At 40.2% G+C, this 15,944-nt stretch overlaps 1 protein-coding gene across 5 annotated transcripts; it reads left to right on the top strand.

The window, feature by feature from the left end:
- The first annotated feature begins 1,450 nt into the window (after positions 1–1,450).
- Positions 1,451–14,566, top strand: BAG2 (BAG cochaperone 2). 5 transcript variants are annotated; one of them, XM_017868215.1, is made up of 5 exons: positions 2,315–2,493; positions 2,906–3,032; positions 3,681–3,875; positions 11,437–11,546; positions 13,177–13,656. In XM_017868215.1, exons 3-5 carry the CDS (start codon positions 3,862–3,864, stop codon positions 13,587–13,589), a joined length of 537 nt encoding a protein of 178 aa, XP_017723704.1. In that variant the 5' UTR covers positions 2,315–2,493; positions 2,906–3,032; positions 3,681–3,861; the 3' UTR covers positions 13,590–13,656. The 5 variants fall into 5 exon arrangements, with proteins under 5 accessions (XP_017723693.1, XP_017723714.1, XP_017723704.1 ...); XM_017868225.1 differs by lacking the exons at positions 2,315–2,493; positions 2,906–3,032 and adding an exon at positions 2,196–2,283; XM_017868240.1 differs by lacking the exon at positions 2,906–3,032 and having other exon boundaries at positions 13,177–14,566.
- The last annotated feature ends 1,378 nt before the right edge of the window (positions 14,567–15,944 follow it).

The following is a 15,944-nucleotide window of genomic DNA, read 5'->3' as shown; positions in this document are numbered from 1 at the left end:
CACACATTGGTGGAGAGAAGGAGATTGTACAATGTTAGTAAGCAAGCAAATAAAACTGCATATCTGATGGTGATACATGTAACAAAGGAAAATAAAGAAGGGAAGGGAATAAATAGTGCAGGGACAGGGAGTTGCAGGGAGGCTTGCTATTTTTAATAGGGTGGTCAGAAAAGATCTCACTGATAGGTAAACTTGAGCAAAGACCTGAAGAAGGTGAGGGAATGAGGATGAAAATATATATAGGGAAGAGAGTTCCAGGTGGAGGAGGGGAAGGTCCAGACAGGAGCTTAGTATATTCAAGGAAAAGCAGGAAGACTAGTATCACTGACAAGATGAGCTAGGACAGTAATAGGAAATGAACTTGAGGTTTTTCTAATGACCTTGGCTTTTACTCCGAGGTGAGGAGCAATTGAAGGTTTCTGAGAAATGGTATGATCTGCCTAATTTAGGATTGCTGTAGTTGCTGCACTGAGATAACATGTACGTGAGAGGCAAGAGTAGAAGCAGGGAGACCAGAGAGGAAGGTATTGTAGTACTTCAGGTACTAACTTACCAGGTAGCTTGAACCAGAATGGTGGCGGTAGGATTGGGAAGAATCTGGATATATTCTGAAGGTAAAATTAATGGGATTTACTAATGAGGTGGATCTAGGATATGAGAGAAAAACAGTTCAGGATGATTCTAAAGTCACTTGATAGACTTTCAAACCACTCACAAAATGTGTTTTGTTTTTGTTTGTGTCATGATAAGGTATTTTTAATAAGGTCAAATAATCCCCTACCCCAAGAGTTAATTAGGATTTAGAATGAGTTCAGAGGGAATTGGGATCCAGCCTTAAGGGCTTCAACTCTGTTCAAGTATTTAAATGACTTTGATCTCTGATTAAAGGTGCTGGTTCAGCTTTAGACTATTATTATCCATCATTTTCTGTGCTGTGTACATTTTCATCCTTGCAGTGAGAGGCATAGAGCTATCAGGAGAGAGGACCAAAGCCTAACTTTTTAAGTAGACTAATCTTTGTATCCTCAGTTCTATTCCATCTTTTACCGACAGCTGGTGCCTGACCTAGAGGCCTACTGCATCTTTTTGTTAACATTAAAAGTTGAGGACTTCTTAATGCCAATTATTTCACTCAATATTTATTTATTTATTTATTTATTTATTTATTTACACAAGGTCTCAGGACTTAATGCCAATTATTTCACTCAATATTAATTAATTAATTAATTTACACAAGGTCTCGTTCTGTTGCCCAGGCTGGAGTGCAGTGGCGAGATCTCGGCTCACTCAACAGGAATAATTTTAATAGCAAAAATTAAAAACTCATTCATTAAGCCGGGCGTGGTGGTTCACACCTGTAATCCTTAGAATGGTAAAAATGAAGTAAATTCACTTTGCTTCCCACATCTAGCTAGATAGGGAAAGATGGAGTAGCTTTTTCTTTTTTACTTAATAGCTTCAGTGTTGTCCTGGCATTCGTTACTCTCATTTCAGAATAAAGTGGTAACAGGAAGGTCAGGTGAATGTGGGCTGCCTAGGAGCTGTACTTAACTGCCTTCTGTTTCACAAAAGGACCTTTTCTCCCTATATCACAGGACCCTTAATGTCGTTGTTCTTGCTTTGAATTATGGGTGCTGGGAGAAACTAAACGAAGCCGTCACTGAGCAATACACCCACAACCCATCGACCGATAGGAACCTTCGCGTGGGGGGAGTTGGTTACTTTTAGGCTGCACGAAGAGGCGGGGCCACGCGGGGCGGAGCTGGGGGTGGTCTGTGGGTCCGGGCGGGCTTCGGGTAGTTCCTGGGTCCGGGGAGCAGACGATCCGCTGACCACATTAGGCGCTCGGTCTCTGCGTCCGCCCCTCCCGGTTCCTCAGAGACTTGCGCTCCCCAGGCCCGAGCCCCTGTCGGCCCGCGAACCTCTAATTCCAGCCGCTGCAGCCCCCTCCCAGGCCCGGCGTTCCCGAGCCCCGCGGGCGCCGCGCCTGCCCTTCTTTGGCCACGCGGCAGCCGCGGTGTCGGCGAGTCCTCCCGGGTTGCCCCTGCGGGCGTCAGAGGGAGGGCGGGCGCCCGCGTGGTGACGGCGACGCCTGCCGCCCGAGGAACGCTCCACTCGCCGCCGCCGGAGGGGCCGGTGACCTCTCGGCTGCCCCGCGTCGGAGGCTTAGATGGCTCAGGCGAAGATCAACGCTAAAGCCAACGAGGGGCGCTTCTGCCGCTCCTCCTCCATGGCCGACCGCTCCAGCCGCCTGCTGGAGAGCCTGGACCAGCTGGAGCTCAGGTGAGCCGCGGGCGGGCGGGCGGGCGGTCTCGGGCGTTCTGTTCGCCGCGCTGGCGGTTAGCGGACGGAGGCCGCGTGTGGCGGGCCGGGCCCTGGGGCACAGTGAGGCTGCGGCGACAGAAGTTGCTTGTTGAGATTTGTTGTGGATGGACGTGGTGTAGTTTTGTTTATTTCTTGGATTTTCTCTCCGGTCCGAGAGAAAACGCATTCGTAAGCTAAACCTGTGAGGGCGTGATGGTGGCCACACTTTGATTAACTTACCTAGGTGTTGGGGAGCAGGAAAAAGTCAGAGGAGATAAAAGTTAAGAGGTGACATTCCATGCGATTAAGGACTATGGCAGCGTGGGTCTGCAGAGCTTCTAGAACCTTCTGTGTGGCCTCAAATGTTTTTAACTTACTCTTCTCCCGTTATACATTTTTAAGGGAGGCAGCAGTTTACAGTGGCCCTCCACTTGAAGTTAAGTTTCCTTGCTTCAGAACACTAAAGAGCAAAAATGAATAAAACAAAACCAACCCAGCAATCCATTGAGACCAAAGATTAGGGAGGAGTGAGGGGTAGGCAGTAAGTTACCGGGTGCTTCGTGCAGTAAAGACGTTGCGGCTTCTCTTTATCCCCTAACAGGATTCCGCGGTTCCGTTCGTCTCTCAGTATTTATTGGGCACCTCCCTACCTAGAAGACGAAGTGCTAGTCACTGGCCTGAAAGCATGAAAAGATAGTTTTCCCCTTTTCTTGCTTAAGATTTATTAGGTAATATAGTAGCAGACTTATACAGAATTTCTAAACAATTTAATGTTAATAGATTTTTGGAAAGACTTTAACGGTATATTGAAAAGTTTTATCTACTTCCTGTGAACGTTTGTCTCAAGTTACTGTGTAAATTTTGTGAGCAGGTGTAGTTAAAAGAAAACCTTGTTAGGCACCTGGAATTCCCTGAAACTGTACACAGGAGTTGGTTCTATAGTTTTCGCTAGGTTGTGCATGAGCAAAGAAGCATGTGAGCCAAAAAGTTCAGGAAACACTGCATGTGTGTTTTATCTCCCTCCATTCATACACCCAAACATGAAGTGTCCATTTGCCGAGAAAATACTTCAATAACCACGGCATCTCTTTTAACAAGTAAGGCATTATTATTGTTACTATTGGGAGAAAAGAGCCAGAGTGAGAGATTCTCCACTCAAAATCACTTCTTGGATGGCAGCAGAGAAACCTAAGCCCTAAACAAGGTTCTGGGGTTCCACTCAGAATGAGGCAAGTGAAAGAGAGAAATAGTGCTTCCTCATGGATTTTCACAATACTAGCAAACCTGACCCGTTCCACTCCCAGAAAAAGTAAAGCGCAAGTAGAAATTGGTGGCCTCAGTTACTGGAAGTCCCTCTAATTGATGTTTCTTTTTAGGGAGCCGCATAACAAGTAACACACCTCTCTCCATGTCTTCAGAACGTTGAGGGCATATTCTCAACCACTTCACTCGCTCTCCCTTAGTCAGAAAGAAAAGATTTTTTCCTAAAGGAATGGGGAGGATGTTACTCCACCCCGCCTTCCTTCAAGCTGAGTCATTGTCCTCCAACTTGAATTAATGCCTCACATGTGGTAGGTACAAAAGCACTCTGACGTGCTCCTCTTTAAAAAGAAAGCCTCAGGTTTTGAATATTATTATATTCTAATGTTTGATTAATGTAAAATGAATTCTGATTACTGCACATCAGTGATTAAATTACAACTTGCTTAATTAACATTTGAGCTGAGGAGAAAAGTGATTAATATGTGGCTGTTCATTTCAAGGACTGTTTTTTAGTAATTCTAGACTTTTGTAGGCCTTTTTTTTTTTCTTTTTAAAAAACTAATACTAGCTGAAAAGTAAGGATTTCCGAAGGTAAGCAAAATAGAGAAAATGCTAATATTGATCCTATTAAAGTTTTTTTTGAAACCACATGGGCAATGGCACAGAACACTACACTATTAAAAACTAGAATCATGCGTACAAGATCTATTTTTAAACGAAAACATGAAACTCATATGTAATTTTGCTCTAATAGTTTGATTTTATGTTAACTAATAAAGTAGTGTAACTGGGTAGAATAAAACCTTACAGTTTGTACTTAGAAGTGTGCACGTAATGTTCCCTAACCACATGATCCTGTCAATTGTGGAAGAAATTTCATACTTCATGACCTGGAGTATGAACTGATCTACATGATGTTTAAAATGTTTGGCAGCAGTTCTACAAACTGTTAAAGGATTTCCATATATCTCTAATGGAATTTATCAATACGTTAGCCCTTTTTTTAGACTGCATTTTGTCTTCTGTATTTCTTCCTTCTACAGAGGTGATTCCCTTTTCTCCCTGTTTTTATGATCAATTCTAAATGGAGTCTGAGTTTTGCATTCCTCAGTGGCTCAAACCATCTTGCTTATTGTTACTTTTTAACAATTATTGTAATTTATAAAAAATACTATATTACAATTATATATATATATAATGTTTTCATCCACAGTTCCTGGCTCATAACTCCCATAACCCTTGTGACAGTCTTACGTTATAATGTTGGAGTGCTTTAGGCCTCAGGAAAAAGAATCTCTGTCTGACCTTCTTGCACCTGCCTTGTTTCTAGTCTGATTGTGGATCAAAAGACCCTCATTCCAGAGAGGGTCCTGTCCCACGCCCTGGAGGAAGGAATTCAGCACCCAGAGACCAAGAAGAATCTGAATAGACTGGTCTTGTGTTAGAGTGAGAGCATACCCATTTTGTTCAGTCACATTTCTACATGGTTGTCATTCATGCTTATATAATGAAGCAAGCCTCCATAAGAACCCAAAAGGACAGGGTTTGGAGAGCTTCCAGATAGTTGGACATGTGGAGGCTCCTGGAAGGTGATGTGCCCAGGGACGGCATGGAAGCTTTGTGCCCCTTCCTCCTTGTACCTCACCCTACACATCTCTTCATCCATGTCCTTTATAATAACCTTTATAATAAACTGGTACATATAAGTAAGTGTTTCCCTGAATTTTGTGAACTGCTCCAGCAAGTTAAACCCAAAGAGGGGGACATGGGAACCCCAATTTGAAGCCAGTTGGTTGGAAGTTCTGGAGGCCTAGACTTGCAGCGGTGGGGAGTGGGGTCTTGGGGACTGAGCTTTCAACTTGTGGGATCTAACACTGTCCAAGTGTAGATAGTATTGGAACTGAGTTGGAGGATACTTAGCTGCTGACCACTGCTTGTTGGTGGGGAAAATCCCCCACATATTTGGTCACAGTAGTCTTCTGTGTTGTTACAGTGTGAGAGCAGAGGAAAAACACAGTGTGAAAGTTTTTTTCTAAAACACATGCTATTGTTTATTCATTTAATGTACACGGACTATATGCCAGGCCCCATGTCTTTGTGGAAGTTACTATTATCACCATTCTACAGATAGGGAAACTGACGCTTAGAAGCTTAAATGACTTGTCCAAAGTCACACAACTAGAAAGTAGTAAACTCCACATTTGAACCCAGGAAGCCTGGCTCTCCAGGCTCTAATACTTTATGCCTGAATTTTCTTAAATATGTCACATTTCAAAATGTAGGAATGATATATGGATGAACAGATGAGTTTCCTCAAAGAGATAAAAAGTCAATCTAAATTGGCCTTAAATTCAGGGGCTATTGAACACCCACTATGTGCTAGGTATTGGGTAGCTCATAGAAAGCTCAAGATGGTAATGAAGATGTTTGGGGGATGGGTTTTAGAGACTGGCAGGGGGGAAAATGATAGGACTGGGAGATTGGGTTGTTATGTGTTTCCCAAAACTTATGACATAGTGGCTCCTTCTGCCTTCCTGTCATTCTTTCGTTGTGGCTTAACCTGCACCCAGGTAGTGAAGGGCTGGGGTCGGGGGTGATAGGGATCATTCGTCTGACTTAAAGTTTCATGTTAGGGTGTGCCTGTGTTCCAGGAGTCACAAAACAAGATGGCATCATAGTTAATATTGTATAACACCCTGTAATTTAAAAGAACGCTTAATATATGTTGTTATTTGAAACTTTAAAAACCCTTTGAGTTAGGTGGAGGACACATGCTCTCTCTCCTAGAAATGAGGGAAGTGGGGTCCATAAGGATGAAGTGGCTTGCCTAAGGACATGCCACTGAAGAGTGGCTCTTCACACTAAAAACACTAGTCCCTTCTTTTACACCAAAATGTCTCGACAGTAAATGTAATTTAATATTTTGGCAGTTAGGGAAACCCTTCAGAATTTTACATTGCCTAAAAGTGATCATTATAGCATTCTTTTGATATAGGAGTACGGAATAAGAGACAGAACTATGAGTTTAAGAACCTGTTTTAGGCCAAGTGTGGTGGTTCACTCCTGTAATCCCAGCACTTTGAGAGGCCGAGGTGGGCAGATCACCTGGGGGGTTCAGGAGTTTGAGACCAGCCTGGCCAACGTGGCAAAAACTCTCTCTAATAAAAAATTCAAAAATTAGCCAGACATGGTAGCACATGCCTGTAGTCCCAGCTGCTTGGGAGGCTAAGGCAGGAGAATCACTTGAACCCTGGAGGTGGAGGTTGCAGTGAGCTGAGATCACACCACCGCACTCCAGCCTGGACGACCAAGCGAGACTCCATCTCAAAAAAAAAACAAAAACCTATTTTAGAAATTCTTTCTTTCAAATCACAGTATGAGCATTTGCCATTTTCCCTCCTTTTTATGAAAGCACAAATTCTCATTAATAAATAAGCCCACATTCATAATGGTAAGAATATAATAGCTATTAATACTATAAATACATGCCAGTGCCAATTCTAGACACATTATACATATTAACTTGTGTGTGTGTGTAATTTTTTTAGTCAGTGCTATCAGTCACTTAAACTCTACCTGCTTTACTTCATTTAGTCACAAGCACTGTTTCCTTATTGTCCCTGTTTCATAGGCGACTGACCCCTTTGCGCAGCTAGTAGTGGCAGTGCTGGCGCAGTTATCACTGCATACTGTATTAGCTGACATATTAATAGTAGCCACAGTTTGGGCAAAATTGCTGTTGTACTCCCCTAAGTCTCCCAGCAGTTTGCCGTTTTGATACTGAGGCTACAGAGGTTTGTGAGGTGCCCAAGACCTGGGAGCTAGCTGAGGATGCATGCGCTCCGGTTTTGTCTTCCTATTGAGTGCTCTAAAATGTCTTTTTGTCAAAGCCTGCTTAGTTGTGATTTCATGCAGAGAGTTTTCCAGGAGCACAGCCCAGGCCAGCCTTGATGTGAGGAAAAGTTCTTTCCCAATTTGGATGTGTAGCTGCTTCCAGGATCTGTTAGTAAAAACAGAACTGCCCCTCTCCGCCAAGAAAAGTGTTGTCAGATGAGATATTAAGAAACATGAAGGATAAAGTGAGATGGTCCAACATTTCTCTAACCAGAGTTCCAGAAGAAAATAATAGAATGGGAGACAGGGAATATTCAAAGATACAACGGCCAAGAATTTTCTAGAACTAATGGAAAAATTGTAGACAAAAGACATGTATATGAGTTTAAGGATAGCAATAGCTGACGAACAGTACAAACATTACTTAAATTAAGTAGAGATCTAGGTTCAGCTTTTTAAAAGAAAAAATGTAAAATATGAGGTAGTCCATAGAGTAAATGGATGTACCAGGGCCAAAGGGAGCATGAATTGCCTTAAGGGAGGGGATGGGGGAAGCTAAGGAAACAATTCCTGCCAAAGCGATTGGGTTTTGAAAAAGGATCACCCAGTAGACAAGGGTCAGGGAGAAAGAATGCTACCTGAAGAGGGAATCGGACATGAAAAGCCCATGTTGCCAAATAAACCCTGAGATCTTTACATTCTGGGAATGACATTTTACCTTTGCATGAAATGAAAAGGTATACATAAAATGTATGTAAGAAGTTCTAGAAATGATAAAATCTGGTTTTCAAAGGGATAATGCCCTGGTAATTTCTATTATGTATTTTAAAAGCCTTGTGGGGTTGGGGGGGGGGGTTCCCAAAACACAAAATTTAGCAGTTCCATCTAATTATTTGGTTTCATTTAATGATAAAATATTTTTTTCATATGAATGATAGGCTTATTTTTTTTTCTAGAATGTCTTTTTTTATCTATTTTGTTAAGAACATGAACTTACTGCTGTAACTCGTAAATGAAACCTTCCTTTTCAGAATAGTGTTGTTCTCTCTTATCATCTTACAATTGAATATCAGCCGAAAAGTGTTGAAAATTAATCTCTTCTTTCAGCATCTTCTCATTTACCAATCAAATGGTTCACCTGTGTCATTTGTCTAAATATTGGAGTCATGGTTTGTGCTTTTAGCATAAATATTTAGTGCCAACTCAGTCTCTTTCCTATGTTCTGGGCCCTAGTTTATCTTTCTGAGAGATTGCTAATGTAAAATGTTTAAGTAAATAGTGAATGGTCCTGGAATAGGGCCTGATACTTGCATTGCTGTTACTTTGTAGAATATTGTATTTTGATTGTGTTCTCTAGCCAAATTTGTTACATGAGATTCTTCCCAGTTCTTTGCTTTTAGTGGCTCTTATAAACACAGACTTTGACATATATTTAATATCTTGAAGAATAAAGATACCCTGTGATGTTATAGCCTGTCAGTACTATTTTGGGGTATAACAGGTGGGTAACCGAAGGGGAAAAGGCACGTGTGTGCTTGGAGTAGGGGGAAGATTCTTTTATGGAATTGAACATGCTAAAACATTGATGAAGTTGTTCTTTCTGTGCACACTTAAGACAGCAGTTAGGATTAGATCTCTCATGAACTTCTAAGACCATCCAAATACTGGGAATAGGTCTGTCACTATTTCATTTTGCAAAAGTTGGCAACTTACTGTAATTCATAATAATAAGGTACCCTGGAAGTATACAACATGTTAAATATACAATATGTATATTTTTATTTTGCTCTCATTCCACAGCTTAGTTTTTTAGTGACTGGGCATATTCGTGTGTATGTATAGTGTGAGTGCATGTGTGTGCAGTTGAGTGAAGTGGGGAAAGTAGTGCTTCTATAGTTTGATCAGGGCTTTACACAAAAAAGCTACAGAGACTTTCCCTTAAATTTGGGAAAAGACAAAGATACCCCCATCATTGCCCCTATTTAATACAGTACTGAAGGACCTTTTCTTAAAAAAAAAAAGTAATAGAAAAGTAATAGGATTGGGAAGGAGGAAATAAAAACTATGGATAATATGGATACGATCATTTACCTAGAAGAACCAACAGAATCAACAGACTGAACACTAAAATGAATACATGTAAATCAAGGTCGCCAGTGACAAGATAAACCTACAAAGACAACACTTCTCAAACCAGTAAAAATCAACTAGAAAATACAAATTCACAAGAACAATATCCACAAAGACTACTATGAAGAATACATGGAACTCTATAGAAGATCTGAATAAATGAAGAGACATATATCATGCCCTTTAACAGAATGACGTTTTAAAGATGTTGAATTTCTCTCGTTTTTTGAGAAACACAATAAACTTACCCTAGAATTTATATGGAGAAGTAAAAGTCCATAAATAGCTAAGTTATCTTTAAAGAAGATTGAGGGGCCTGTTCTATCAAATATTAAAGTATATAGTACAAGGCTAGTGCTATAAACAAACAAAACAAAACTGGGCACTGGTATAAGAACAGTTAAATATACTAATGCATGGGATAGAGATTTTAGAGAGAAACTTAATTTACATTTGCTAGGGGAAAGATGGATTGTTTGGTAAATAATGTTGGGGAAAATGGCTATTTGGAAAAAAAAAAACAACATTCTTAACTAACTACATACAAGGGTTGATTCTAGGTGGATTAAAGATATAAGGAAGGTAGAACTATAAAGTTAAGAGAAAATATAGGAAAATATGACCAAGGGGTAGGGGGAAGACCTTAGGTCAAAACTTCAAAAGCATAAGCTATAAGGCCAAAAAAAAAAAAAAAAAGATGAATTGGATCACATCAAAATAAGAGTCTCTCTTTAGTGCAAGACATCCCAGACGTGGTTCATATAAGAGAGGATGAGAGATGGTTGCAATGTCTGTAACCAACAAGAATTTCTTGAGTATACAAATCAGCAAGGGGACAGTAACTCCTGTTTAAAAATAGAAAAACAAAATAGGAAAAGTCTATGAATAGGCTAACAAGGATACAAAGAGATGTCTGAAATTATTAGGAAAACGCTAGTTAACCTGACATACCAGTGTATTTCTACTACACTGGCAGCAAATAGAAAGTTGGAAAATGCAGAGTGTTGGTAGGGATATGGGGACTCCTGTGCTTTGCTGTGGAGAGTGGACAGGTACAGGTATTCTGCAGAATAATCATAGTACTAAGTCAAAAGCGGAGTACACATACCCTTTGTCTCAGCAATTCTGTCCTGGTGTATGTCCTAAGGAAATCCTCACCAAGGTCCAAAGGGGAAATGTATTCATAGAAGTGTTATTTGTAGTAATAAGAAGTTGGTAGACAACCTGAGTGTCCATCTCTGGGAGAGTGGAGAAGGAAAAGCAGGTAGGTATACACATGGAGTATTATAAAATAAGTAGCAGCAACTGATTAGAAGTACACATAGGGGGCCAGGTGTGATGGCTTACACCTGTGATCCCAGCACTTTGGGAGGCTGCGGTGGGCAGATCACTTGAGGCCAGCAGTTTGAGACCAGCCTGGCCAACATGGCGAAACCTCGTCTCTACTAAAATTAAAAAATTAGCTGGGCCCGGAGGCTGAGGCATGAGAATCAGTTGAACGCGGGAGGTACAAGTTGCAGTGAGATCGTGCCACTGTGCTCCAGCCTGGGGGACAAAGCAAGACTGTCTCAAAAAAAAAAAAAAAGTACACATAGGATCCTGGATGCTAAGTGAAAAAATAAAAACAGAATGAGATATAAATTCAAAATATACAAATAATACAGATCTTGTAAAAACAAATACTGTTAATTAGATAACACTAAATAGAATGATTGCCTCATGAGCTGGAAAGAAAATAGAAAGGCAAGTGGATAAAAAATAGAAAAATGAAAATTTTAAAGCAGAAATGAAGAAGTTTTAAAAAGTTTGGTGATCTTTAAACTTGATTTGGGTTGAATGAGAGATAAAATTAATAGGAAGAACATCCTGCATACAATAACCGTTTTGTTTTCCCAATTTCTATAGGGTTGAAGCTTTGAGAGAAGCAGCAACTGCTGTTGAGCAAGAGAAAGAAATCCTTCTGGAAATGATCCACAGTATCCAAAATAGCCAGGACATGAGGCAGATCAGTGACGGTGAGAGCCATCTCCACAGAAGGGGCTCGTCTTTTACACTCCTTTAAAGAGTTTATGATAAGTGTGGGTCAATTTTTGCTTGACTTTCGGTATGCGTACACTAGGCCACAGCATTTAATGTGAGCCACAGAGAGCAGCTGCAGCTGTCAGTTTATTATAGCAGCCACTTACTCAGAGATTTCTTCCAGCATGCTCTCTACCCCAAGCCATGGCTGGGAGAGATAGGAAAAAGCCTGCAAGCTCAGAAGAGCTGGCCCCAAGCAGTAAGGCCATGTGTTTTATCCCAGGTTCACACTCCTAACTTCAGTTCTTCACAAGTTACTGGACAGCAAGAGACTAAAAAACACAGAGGAAAAGGGTGAGAGTGGAAGCAGAGAAGTAGAGACCAAAAAAAAAAAAAAGATGAATTGAGGTACAACATAAAGAGAGGGACAAAATGCAGAGAAAATGAGGAAACTTGTAGGACCAGTAAAAGGCATGAATGTAAAAATGTGCTGTCATTTTCTTTTTTCTTTTTTTGAGATGGAGTTTCACTCGTCACCCAGGCTGGAGTGCAGTGGCGTGACCTTGGCTCACTGCAACCTCCGCCTCCCGGGTTCAAGTGATTCTCCTGCCTCAGTCTCCTGAGTAGCTGGGATTATAGGCGCCTGCCACCACGCCTGGCTAATTTTTGTATTTTTAGTAAAGACAGGGTTTCACCATGTTGGCCAAGCTGGTCTCGAACTCCTGACCTCAGGTGATCTTGCCTGCCTCGGCCTCCCAAAGTGCTGGGATTACAGGCATGTGACATCACGCCTAGCCTGTGCTGTCTTTTTCATGTGAAGAACATGTAATAGGTAGGAATAGGTCACTTGTGATTTTCTTTTTATTGGCACTGGACTTCCTACTTGGGCTCCTTTGGTGCCACACAGGCCACATGTTACTGGGCCAAGTGGCTGGTGAGATAAGTAAGCAATCTAAATCCAGATCAAAACTGTTACACATCTATGGTAGGCCATGATCTAGTCTCTACACTGTCCTGCCCAAAGATCAATGAATTAGGAAGTTACAGAAGCAGGAGATTGCTGACTTTTTCATATAAATAATGAAATGTTGATAGAGCTCCTCATGCCGGTCAAGACTTGAGACCACTGTCCTGTTTCTATCTGGAGAAGCATGAAGTCAGTGCCTAGTATTGATGCCAGCTTATCTTCTATCATGATTATATTTTCTCAACCAAAATTTGGGGCAGTGTATTCTGATAAATGCACATGTTGTTATGGAGAGATCTGGGACATCTGATCTCTGGAGCTGTACCCAGCATAAATCCTATATGTGCTTACTGCTCAGAGTGTTAAGACTTGATTTCCATCCCAGTTACAAATGCATACCTACCCAAACTTTTGCAAACATGCCAATTTGAGAAGTCATCTGGTATCCCATATATAAAGATTGTCAGGAAATGGTATTCTACAACCTCTGTCTATAATCTAATACATTTCATCAGTTAATGTTACATGCTAGAATTTTAGCTTGTATCTTTAAAAAAATTTCATAGCAGAGATATTTAAATAATAAATTTAGTCACAAACAAATGCCTTAATGTTCTTGACACAGATAAGTTTATGTCTCATATTGATTGATGTTTTAGGAGAAAGAGAAGAATTAAATCTGACTGCAAACCGTTTGATGGGAAGAACTCTCACCGTTGAAGTGTCAGTAGAAACAATTAGAAACCCCCAGCAGCAAGAATCCCTAAAGCATGCCACAAGGATTATTGATGAGGTGGTCAATAAATTTCTGGATGATTTGGGAAATGCCAAGAGTCATTTAATGTCGCTCTACAGTGCATGTTCATCTGAGGTGCCACATGGGCCAGTTGATCAGAAGTTTCAATCCATAGTAATTGGCTGTGCTCTTGAAGATCAGAAGAAAATTAAGAGAAGATTAGAGACTCTGCTTAGAAATATTGAAAACTCTGACAAGGCCATCAAGCTATTAGAGCATTCTAAAGGAGCTGGTACCAAAACTCTGCAACAAAATGCTGAAAGCAAATTCAATTAGTCTTCAAACCCAACAGCATTTACACAATACATATGGTGTAAAAATGATAAAATATTATTTTAATTGATAACTAGTTCTTTATGTTAGATATAACCACTTAGTTGGTACTGACAGTTGTTTTAGATGAGGAAAATATTCCATCAAGTATCTTCAGTTTTGTAAATAACAAAACTAGCAATATTTTAATTATCTATCTAGAGATTTTTTAGATTGAATTCTCGTCTTATACTAGGATCTAGCATATTTCACTATTCTGTGGATGAATACACTTTGTGGGGGAAAACAAGTGTTCAGCAAGGGGCAAAAGCATCACTGCTTTTTCCTGTGCTTTGGCGTGGAATCACGCAGTCACCTTGGGCATTTAGTTGACTAGAAATTCTTTACCTTAAGCAGCACACACATTTACTACACACACAGTGTTAACAAAGCACTGTGCTTAGAGGGATAAAAAGGAATCACAAAACAAGAATCTTTCCAAAGTTGTCTCATTCCACAATGTTAAGGCATCTGTATCAAATTATTTTGGATGTAAAGATTCCTGTGTCTCATAATATGAATGTATTTTTTGATATACAAGAAACTATGACATAAAATGTGAGAAAACCACCTATAATTTGCCACTGTGAACAATTATATATCTGCTTCATCTTTTCTCAAATGCATCAATTCTCTAGAATTCCTATATTGTAACTTGCCTTTTTTAAAAAGTTAGATGCTGATATAAAGTCTGCTTGTCAACTTAATGAGCTCTATTTTGTGTAGTTATATCTTTCTTTATCCATTCCCATCTTATGGACATTTAGGTTGCTTCCAGCTTGTTGCTATTACTGCAACATATTTTTGTACGCAGGGCTTTTTCCTTCTTTTGTTTTCGATTTTCTCTGTATAAAGGCCCAGCAGTGAATTATATTGGATCAAAGGGTATAGACATTTTCATGGCCTCAAACAGTTATTAAACATTTTTTGTACAAAGGTTATAGCAATTTATACTTTTTTCAGTAATTAAAATATAGCTATTTCACTGAACTCTTTCCAGCACTGAGCATTAACACTTAGTTTGCATTTTGTTTACTAAAAAGGTTGGCCAGTGTGTTGATTCTTCTTTTATCTGTGATAAAGTGAAGCAATTAGAGAACACTTATTTGTTTAAAGTAACTAGTCCTATTGATACACAAAAATGCAACAACTTCCCTGGATACTATTTTGAAATGAACACATCAATTTTTATTTGAATGTAGGTATTCTTCACACTGAAAACCAAATCAGGATCCAAACTGATTTTATATATGTATATCTCTCTCAATGCAAGCAATATTGAACTTCTTTTCTCTACAAAATGCCAAGTTAGTCTCTTTATAAAAGCAGTTACAATCTGAAGACATTTATGTTACTTCCTTTGCCAGCTCCAACTCTGGCTTATTTAAATCTTTCCATTTCATGGGAAACATTAATTCTATCTATGGCAAAGCCACTTGGTTTGTTAGCAGACTCTGATTTGCTGTCATCAGGCTGTGAGATGATTTTTTTTGTGTGCATCATTTTTTTCTTGACCAGCTTTTTGAAAATTAAGAAATGGATAGTCAGGTTTTCTTCAAGTTCTCAAGTATTGTCAGCATTCGTAAATCCCTTCCACTCTGGGAAATACTACTGCTCCCTGCTTCCCATGGCTTCCACATCAGCCCAGGACTTTTTCTACCACAAATTATTCTGGTTCTGCCTCCTTGACCTTGGTATTCTTAGCATTATTTTTCCCATTTTTTTTTGCAATGGAGTTTTTTTTTTGGAGGTCATTAATTTCTGATCACAGACTTGAGCACACTCCACATTTCCAAGCTGCTTGGGGTCCCTGGTTTGCAGTGTCTCCAGCATTCTGTATCTACAGCCACATCTAAAGGGCAGGGAATCTCCAGTTTTTTTGTTGTTGTTGGTTTTTTTTTTTTTTGAGTCTCGCTCTGTCACCCAGGCTGTCTGACAAGTAGAAGACATACCCACTGTAGCAAGGAACACTGTGGAGTATGAGTTAGAGAAAAGAGACTGTGAAGGAAAGGGAACAAACATTTTGTAGACGTTTAGTGAAGAATATATTCTAGGGAGGCAGTTTCTATAGTTTCTTTCGTTTACTTCATGAGGTTTCTTTTTGTTTTTTTTTGAAACAGAGTCTTGCTCTGTTGCCCAGGCTGGAGTACAGTGGCACGATCTCAGCTCACTGCAACCTCCACCTCCCGGGTTCAAGCGATTCTCCTGCCTCAGCCTCCCAAGTAGATGGGACTACAGGCGCACGCCACCATGCCTGGCTAAATTTTTGTATTTTTAGTAGAGACAGGGTTTCACCCTATTACCCAGGCTGGTCTCGAA

The sequence above is a fragment of the Rhinopithecus bieti genome, unplaced genomic scaffold (genome assembly GCF_001698545.2).
Source record: "Rhinopithecus bieti isolate Rb0 unplaced genomic scaffold, ASM169854v2 scaffold_841, whole genome shotgun sequence".
NCBI classification, from domain to species: domain Eukaryota; kingdom Metazoa; phylum Chordata; class Mammalia; order Primates; family Cercopithecidae; genus Rhinopithecus; species Rhinopithecus bieti.
Note: the sequence above shows the minus strand (reverse complement) of the source record. Positions and strands in the feature narration are given on the sequence as shown.

Coding starts and splice junctions, on each gene's coding strand:
- BAG2 (XM_017868204.1), top strand. CDS start 2,171: ATGGCTCAGGCGAAGATCAACGCTAAAGCCAACGAGGGGCGCTTCTGC. Junction 2,284..11,436: donor CTGGACCAGCTGGAGCTCAG/GTGAGCCGCGGG, acceptor CAATTTCTATAG/GGTTGAAGCTTTGAGAGAAG. Junction 11,547..13,176: donor CATGAGGCAGATCAGTGACG/GTGAGAGCCATC, acceptor TTGATGTTTTAG/GAGAAAGAGAAGAATTAAAT.